Source organism: Haliaeetus leucocephalus, unplaced genomic scaffold, assembly GCF_000737465.1.
Source record: "Haliaeetus leucocephalus isolate CR32 unplaced genomic scaffold, Haliaeetus_leucocephalus-4.0 Scaffold473, whole genome shotgun sequence".
Taxonomy (NCBI): domain Eukaryota; kingdom Metazoa; phylum Chordata; class Aves; order Accipitriformes; family Accipitridae; genus Haliaeetus; species Haliaeetus leucocephalus.
The window spans coordinates 5614229-5623482 of NW_010972909.1; the positions used below are offsets into that span (position 1 = coordinate 5614229).

Genomic DNA, 9254 nt, shown 5'->3' on the forward strand with positions numbered 1-9254 from the left:
GTAACACTGAATGACATACATGAAATTAAACTTTTTTTTTAAAAATACTAGACCTTGACTTTCTGTTGTGTACAGCTATGCTGTCTTCCTATATTGGACCTCCAGTGGTGAGATCTGCAGGCTCGTTTAAGTGCACAGCACTGATTATCACCTTTTCACCTGAAGAAAGTAGCAACAGCAACTTTTTGTCTGCTTTATGATCTAGTTGCCAGGCTGGTAAAAAAACCCTCATTTTACCTGTGGTTTACACAACTCTCAGACACTATAAGTTACTTAAAATTAGTAAGCTGTTTATTTTAATAGCTGTAAGGGGCAATTAGTGTGCGCAAAGACAGATAGATTTTATACCTTCATCCTGAAAAGGAGAGAGAGACAACCCTGAATCACAATGCATTGATTCATCACAATTCAGGTCAACCATTTCCCCTTCATTTTACATCAGATATCCTACCCATTGTAAAGTGGTGTAAACCTTCAAAGACCCTTCAAAGATGCTATTCACTTTCACTTTACAATATCTTAGATACCCAGAAGGACTGCACTCTTTTTGCAAATCCACTTGTACAGGGAGTGACAGTTATCAGCATGCATTTCTGTCAACTTATAGGCAGCACATTTTTCTTCTTTCTTCCTTCCTTTTATTGTAAAACTGCAAGAGCCAAACAACAGACAGATATGAGGATCATTGAAAAAATTTGTTTGCATATACAGAGTGATACCAGCAAGACTGGGTATTCTTGTCTTTATGCTGTCATTAGTTCAATTCTCTGACATACAGACAGGTTTTATTTGTTTAGTAAGATTCACCCTTTCTCTGTTTCCCTACTTCTTATGCAGCTGTAACTGTAAAGCTTACACAGCATAGGCACCTCCTAATAAAATTACTTCCTTTTCTGAGAGCTGTCAAGGAATTTCATTTTTCAACTGGATGTTTTGATCAGAATTCTGTACTGAGAAAAATCAGAATAGGCTGAGCTGCCTAACTGGAGTATGGGCCCTGATATGTTACTACTTCTTTCTTGTGGTTTAATGGCTGAACAGCCCAGGCACGGTGAGTAGAGAACACATCACAGAAGCTAACATAGATTCACTCCAGAATGAACCTACCTGTGCCCTGGATGTTTGGGATCATTGAGCCATACCCATCTTCCTTCCCTCTCATCAAAGCTTAATCCAGTCCAAACAAAGCCAATGTCTTTATCCTTCATTTTGTTTAAGAAATCCTGGAAAGAGGTATGTCTTTGAACTCTTATAATAATGACACTTCATGAAACTCCAGCATCAGTAACTTGTAGTGGTAATTAATATTTTAAAACCAGCAAGGCTTTCATGCCTAAAGATTCCAGAGAATGTTTCCAAGAAACTGAGGAGACAACCTGCCCCCCCCAACCAAACTGAAAACCACATGGAAATTCATTCAGATTCTCAACTACAACCAGTACTGTGGCTAATGATGGTAAGTGGAGCAACAAAGGAGCTAACCTTTGGCTCCTTGCTGGCCCCAGGCCCATTCCACTAGCACATTTATTTTAGATGAGGATCAGGCTGATCTGAATTACAGGAGCTGAAGCTATTTCCTCTTTTCTTGCCACCTCACTCACCCTCCTGGGTGCTGTAGAAGTGACTGTCTGAACCTGGTCATGTTTAAGGAAAATCAGGAGCACAGAAGAGACACACTACAGGTTAGGATTTGGTCCACAGAACTGCTTTTTCTATTGCCGCAGACCTGGTACTGACATTTAAAAATGTACAAAGTACAGAGAAGCAGCTCCATTTCCCAAAGAAAGGCAACAGCCTTTATGACAGCTTAGTTCTGAACTAAGAATCCTTCAAATGCCAGCTGCTTCTTGCTGGAGGTAATCTCTAGGCATACCATTGCATCTATTTAAATGAAATGTAGGCTGTTGGTCTTCTGTTTCACACAAATGTTCCTTAACATGCAGAAGCTAATCGTCAGAGCACTTTCCACTGACAATGCCTTTTATGAGCATATCTGGATTAGAAATGGCTTCTAAAAATACATGGGAAGCTATACTTTGATACGTGGATTCACAAGGTATAAGTAAAAAGAATGTTTAAACCACAGAGTGCCTTACAAGCTTACCATTTCAGTCTTATCCTCTATAACCAGGAGGTCAGATTTTTTTCCTGAGCAATACTTTCTACTATTTTCCCAGGTGTCACGAGTTTCTGAGTAGAAATAACATCTTCCACAATGCAGCTTCCAGCCAATGGGGCAGAGTTCACATCTGGAGTCTGTGAAGAGTTTGGGGTGAAGGGATTTTTGTCATTTTTTTTTTTTTTAAACAACTGGTATCATTATTATTGCCTCCTGCTTTTTCTGCAGCTTTTGAATAAGTGAGTAAAGAAGCTTTAAACCAGGGGCAGGGCAGAAATTGTGATGGTATAGCTCATTTTAAGAAAGCACGTTGTCCCTGCTGTACAGTGATAACAAGGATAGTCATTCTTTGATTAGGGATCACTCTGTGCCTTTAAATATTTCAGAACTCTAGATAATTGTGCTAAATATTTTGCATAATAATTGGGGTAAAAGCCATGGATAAAATCCCAGCTTTGCTGAAATCATCGGGAATAGTACAATTCAATGGCATCCATGGAGAAATAACAAAGACCTTCAGTAACACTGCTCCGCTTTTATTCTTTGCTTTAACTAAAATTTTCAAGGATGGAACTCTAAAAGAGATCACTTTATACATCTTTATCAATATAAACATGCTTATTTTGGTATCTAAAGGTCAATTCCTTTGTGCAGGTGTTTATTTTTATATTAATCTTTTCAAGAGCTTCAAACCATTTATGCTACTATGAGCAAGACTTTATCTCCTTACCATTTGTATGCATGCATAAGCTCTCCTTTAATGTAGTCAGTAAGCTGTTTTCATGAAGATCTTCCTCAAAGGTACTGTCACTTTCAGAAAGATTTTCTCCGGGCTTCCACATGTCACTTGATAGCAAGTCACCTGGACAAGAATCTCCAGCATTTTAATGTAAAGCTCACAAGCAAACTGTATAGAAACCCCATAGTATTTTTCCATGGATAATAATAGGAGCTTTAAGTGGAAACTCAGATTGCTCTTTTGTCCTTCCAACTCTCCTGTAAATGGAGGTGGAGAGTTGGGCATCCAAATCATATACATTAAACAAATACATGAGGTGACTGACTTCACAAAGACGGTGGACAGTCCGTTATCATCACGCTTTTGACAACATGGTATGCAACAGTTGTCTTTCAAATAACATGGTTGTGCCTTTGATTTTCCAGTTCCCAAAATTTGCATTGAGCTTATTTCAGAAAAGAATGGGTTGATGTGAGAGGGCAGGATTTGCATCCAGAGAAAGGGAGAACAGCTGACTCTGCAGAATAGTTATGCCCAGAAGTGCTTCTGAATTCTTTTTCTCCTGTGTTCTCAAGTGATTTTGATGTGCAAAGTGATTTGGATGTCCAGAAGCAGGCTTAACATTGGGACTACCAGGCCAAGATTTTCTAAAGGAGGAAACTAAAATTAGAGTCCTTGATCAATATTCAGATGCTTGTTGATGGCAACCTAAAAACTTGTTCAACTTGCTTGACCAGGGCAACTGCAAACATTTCTGATGTCTAAGTTTAGATGCTCAGGGATAATAGCACAGGTCTGTGCTGGATAGGTAAGATCTGTACATACATGATCAATGCTGGCAGCGACCCAGGGCTTCTGCACAAATTCTGTGGACAATGCAAAGGCCACTTTTATAAACTCAGAGGCATACATTTTTATTTCTGTTCAGAGAGGTCTTTTCCAACTATGTGTGCTGTCTTCCAGCCTTCTATCTCACCCATCCCTGAAGTCCAGCTCACATTCCCATTGTACACGCCGGGGAGGACTGGCTGAGACTTAAGGTAAGCAAAGCAGGGCTTCAGGAGGTAAAGACCGGCTGTGAGGATGAGGGGAGGCGGAGATAGCAGAGGTTCCAGTTGTACCATTATACCTGGAGTAAGTTCTGTTTCATTACTAAAAGAGTTTTTCCAAATTGATGGATAGATGGATTCTTTGGCTAGAAACCTTGGTGGTTTGTTTAGTTTCGGAAAGGAATAGGAGGGACTTTCAGATTGGGGGACTGGAAAATGAGAAAGACTCCAGTGCTCTTCATACACCCCGAACATGCAACAGTTCTTGAAAGCCACTGACCTTCTGCAGATCCACAGCCCCAAAATGCCAGTGACTCCCTCCCACCTTCATCAGAAACACAATAACAGAAAGCATGCCTGGTCTTGTCACCTTATCAAAACAGTTTGTCTGCAAAACTTGTTTAAGTTAAGGATTGATACATGTTGGTTTCGCAGGAATTAAAGCAAAACATTTCACTTGGTCACTCACATTGCTGAATTAATGTGATCACAGCTCCCAGAAATACAACATTCAGAAATCCTGAGAAAGCAGCAAGATACCGCAAGCCTGAAGAATTAGACGGAAGTTCTGAAAGAAATAAGAGGGTTTTACAAACACAGCATGATTAGTTACCCAGGACATAAAACTGGGTTTCTCTAGACATCTTTCAGGCAGAACGTCCATCACTGTCACTTTGCCATGTGCTTTGTCTCAGTTGCTTTTTCCCTTCTGGTTGCCTCCTGCATACCAAGGGGTTCTTGCTTCTAATAAACTTTCATTTATGAAAACTTTTGGGGGGCTTGAATTTCCTCATGCTGTCTTCACTGTTTGCCAGTTCATCTGAAGTTTTGAGTGGCTACTGAACAGTGTCTGCATCTTCATAGCAGGGGGATGTCATTTGCAGATATCCTGAAGACCGTTAGATATCACAGCAGCCACTTAACAAACATTGCAAAAGAAAACCTCACAAGCTTAGTGAAAAAGGAAGAACTGAAGTTTCTAACAGTTGCAGAGAAAGAGGTGTATATAACATGTAAGAACAAAAATGAGGTTCTAGGGCTATGAATACCAACACTATGAATCAAGAAAGGACCAGTAGATTCTCTGAGAATTAAACTCTGTAACTCCGGGACCCGCTAATTAGTTTTATCACCTGTACACTAGATGCCAAGACAAAGGCCTTAGCAAAGTCCACGTTATAATTTGGAGATCTTTTTTTTTTATTGAGTCCTTGATGTTCAGCTAATCCCACCTGGAAAATTATTACAAAATATTTGAAAAATTAAGTAGCAGTGCATTAAACAGGGCTTCTTTGCAGACTGGATGCTTGATTAAGGTCAGTGAATAGCAATGCAAAAATAAGCTTCCTTGCAACTCAAAGAAAATGACTTTTAATTAGACTCAGAAAAGCCTGGGGATGCAGTTATGGTGAATCTTCCTTCTCAATATTACCCAATGGTCTTAAAATTTTTTCTTGTAGGATTGCGACACTCCTGCCATACCACTTCCTAGTGAAACCCGCTGCTTCTGTTTGCTCACTCACTTTATTTCAGGATTTCTACATATCTTGACATAGAATCACAGAACTATGTAGGCTGGAAAGAATGTCAGGAGGCCATCTAGGCCAGACTCCTGCTTAAGGTGGGTCAGTTTACAGCAGGTTTCTCAAGGCTTTGTCCAGCCAATTTCTAAATATCTCCAAGGATAGGGATTTCACAGCCTTTCCAGGCTCCTGCCCTAGTGTTTGACCACCACCACAGTAAGAAAAATTTTCTTGTATCGAATTGTAGTTTTCCATGTTCCAACTTGTGTCTTTCAATGTGCACCTTCAAGAAGAGTTTGGTTCTGTCTTCTCTACACCTTCCCATTCGGCAGTTAAAGAGAAAGGTAAGACTCCCTTTAGCCTTCTCTGCTTAGGGCTGCACAAAGCCAATTGTCTCAGCCTCTCCTGTGTCACTTCTGCAGCTCACTCACTATCTCAGGAGCCCTCCACTGGACTCATTCCAGCAGGTTGTCAGTGTGCTTTTGGAAGGGGTAGTGATATAGTTAATGTAGGCTGCAATACAGGAAAGCTTTTTAAAATAACTGAGGCATAAAAGATGTTCTGAGATACCTCAAATGATTCCTTGGAGCAGGGAGAAGAGATGGAAGTTGCCCAGCTGTGCAGGAAATGTCATGTTAATTTTTCTTCCTAGCTTTCTAAAATTAGTGTTTTCAGGAAATACTTTGTGAATGTTCTTCTAGAAAGACCAAGGCCTAACACACTGTTGTCTTTGTCCAAACGTAACTTCATGGGAAAAAAGATTTTACATGCAAACCTTCCGTGAGTTAGGACCCAGGAATAAAGTCAGAGAATAACAGAAGGATGATTTTCCGTTTCATGCAAATGGCCATTCTTGGAAGAGAAAACAGAGTGCCAAAATGTTATACCTTGTTGAGAACTTGTTCTCTGACTAGTTAATCGTTATCAGGAACTACCCCATGGAAGTATCCTTTAAAAGCCATTACATTTCAAATGCTGGTGGTCCAGATCAGATGTGAATCAGCTGTTTGAAAAGTTCTCTGCTTTTAACACTGTTATTTTCTCTGCTTTTAACACTGTTATTTCAAAAATGTAATGCATGGATCTGTATTTCAAATTATGAAATGACTTGACCTTTGCGCTACGTGATAAACTCATTTCCACTAACAATTTCACTTCATGTCTTGTTTCTAGCTATCACTGTTTTGCACAGAGGTCAAACATCTTTTTTCCTTATTTGTCTATTCAATCATACTTACTTGGGAAATGCTGTATCTGTGACTAGTCATCTTTAAATATTCAAACAGCAAATCCCCACTGTTTTTACATCGCCACCCTATTCATATTGTCCCGGTTTCATCTGGGATAGAGTTAATTTTCTTCTTAGTAGCTGGTACAGTGTGTTTTGGATTTAGTGTGACAATAATACTGATAACACACCAATGTTTTAGATGTTGCTAAGTATTATGTAAGTATATGTAAACAGAATGCAGTACTTTTCACTAGCTATGCAACATGTTATGGTTAAGCATCTGAATGCATTTCCTTCTTCCTTTGGGTGCTATGCAGTGATTTTGACATAAAAAAGGCATTTAGGATATCTGGGGTCTAACCGTAACTCTACCATGATTTGCACAATGGCTAGACTGCAGGCAAGACGGTAACAGTGACTCCTGTAAATACTCAGATTAGCACTTAGCTACCCAAGGTGAGCTCTGGTAGCAGCAATAACCACAGAGCTGACAAGGCAGCATGGGGTAATAGCTCAGCGTTTGCCCAGCTTCTCAAGACAGCTCTGCAGCTTGCACCACTGGCAAGACCGGATGGGAGTGCAAGGTGGAAGGGGAGCTCTGCATTGTGGCCTTCCTTCTGTACCACATGAACTGGCACAGATACTGCACTAGATTACGCCAATGAGGCATTGCAACCATTTCTAACCACTCCAGCGAATACACTTCTGTATTCCATATGTATATCATGCTACCATGACATGTGTGTGTCTGGTGTAAAGCTAGCTCGCACACCTTACACTACAAGCAGAGACTTAGCTTGCAGTACATTCTTTAACAAGCTAAATTAAAGCACTGTTCTCTTCTGCTGCCCCGTCATGTACGTGCTACCCAATCATGCAGGTAGACAATGAAGACAGAGCATTTTAAACCTGGCTTTGTCACTGTGTGCTCTGCATGTTTGTGCTCACATACCATTCTGTGTATGTGTCACAATACGCTTTGTCTGACTTATGGAAATATTCAGTCTACTCCATTACAGCAATGTGTTTGTGCAATTTGACAAATATTGTAAAGATCATTGAAAATTCTTAGTTAAATAAATATTAGCTTTTATGATCAGTTTTCTGGTTTTTTTGTTTGTTTTTTTTTTTAATATTGCTGGTTCTGTGCTTTGACTACAGTTGGGAACAGGCTCTCAGCTAAGTTGTAATAATAGACAAACCGGCACAATTTACGTCAATAAAATTGCACACAGTTTATCCTGCCATACTGAGTAACTGAAGTTGGCTTTTGCTTTTTTTCTATTAAAAATTTTCTCACATAAATGTGCAGCCAGGATTTCTCAGGAACCGATCATCATAGCTAATTAACTGTTTGGAAACTGGATGTCTAATTGCTCTGAAGACTTGCTATTTATGATCTGAGAAGCTCTTCCCTGGGACACTTAAAAGAAATAAAGGTTCGCAAGGGTGAGCTTCAAAGACTTCCAGCATACATCATTGTACTTTCTCCCATGCTGTTCCTGACACTTTTGACAAAATCCCCAGAAGTTGTTGAAAAAGCTTACCAGACAGTGCGTTACTGTCTTACAGTTTTCATCTAAATTATTCTTAAATTCTTCTTAGCTGTGATTCCTGAAAACAAAACAAAAAAAACCAACCAAAAGCCCCAGAGAAAACTTAAATGGCCAGTGAGCTGAGACCACTTCCAAACTTGCTGCCAGCTACTGCCTCATGTTTTTCTTATATGCCTCTGTCTTTTAGTCTCAATTTTATAACTGGGACTGTCAGCACCAGTACTTCAGGTCTGTTGGTACTATTAGTACTGCATTTTATCTACCGTCCATCATATTTCTCTGTATACTGCCATGTATCATTGGCAACTTTAGTAGCACCAACTAAAATTTTGTCTGATTTGTGGGGTTTTTATGATAAGTCAAATATGAGATTTGTTATTTACAGAATAAGCCTGAAGGCATACCATAAATGCTTATATGCTCACCTGCATTGGAGCTTTTCTTCCTTCCTTTGAAATGAAGTTCTGTGTAACCCTCTTCATTCTCCATCTCAAGGTCTTTTTATCACTTCTTCCTGTTGAAGACTATTTGACTGTTAGTGTCAAAGTAGGTTATGAGAAATGCTTCAAATAAGTGTGGTAAACAGGAAGGGGACAGCGGATAGCCATTTGTGCTTTTAGCTGAAGCCATGCAGTAGCAGGACTATGAAAAGGAACTTAACAGCATAAACTGCACAGACAAATGAACTCTTTTTCTCTTCTTTTTCAGTTCCTCTTTCTCTGACAAATCCCAATCCCTTCTAACAAATACTAACACTGCATTTTCTCCAATGCAATATCCCAGTCCTCCAATGCAGTCTTTCGATGTACGCACACTCTTGCATGAGAGAATAGATTTGAGTCCCTCAAGCCTATTTCACTGGACTGATAGACTTTTCTCATTTACTTTATATTAAAATCAGCTGTTTCAATTTCTGTGTTTTTCTCAAATGCTGAGAATTAATCTTGCTTTACCAAAGGAAGATTGTGTGTGTATGTCTCATTAAATAGATGGAAATAGCATTTAAATACATGTATTGATCTTTGGTTCTGCTTTGT

The 9254-nt window shown here is 39.5% G+C and overlaps 1 protein-coding gene across 1 annotated transcript; it reads right to left on the bottom strand.

The window, feature by feature from the left end:
- Positions 1–250: 250 nt before the first annotated feature.
- On the bottom strand, positions 251–8706 carry KLRF2 (killer cell lectin-like receptor subfamily F, member 2). The gene is made up of 6 exons (XM_010575353.1): positions 8643–8706; positions 4377–4475; positions 2850–2981; positions 2105–2256; positions 1108–1223; positions 251–649 (listed from the first exon to the last, which is right to left on the bottom strand). Exons 1-6 carry the CDS (start codon positions 8704–8706, stop codon positions 520–522), a joined length of 693 nt encoding a protein of 230 aa, XP_010573655.1. The 3' UTR covers positions 251–519.
- Between the last annotated feature and the right edge of the window lie 548 nt (positions 8707–9254).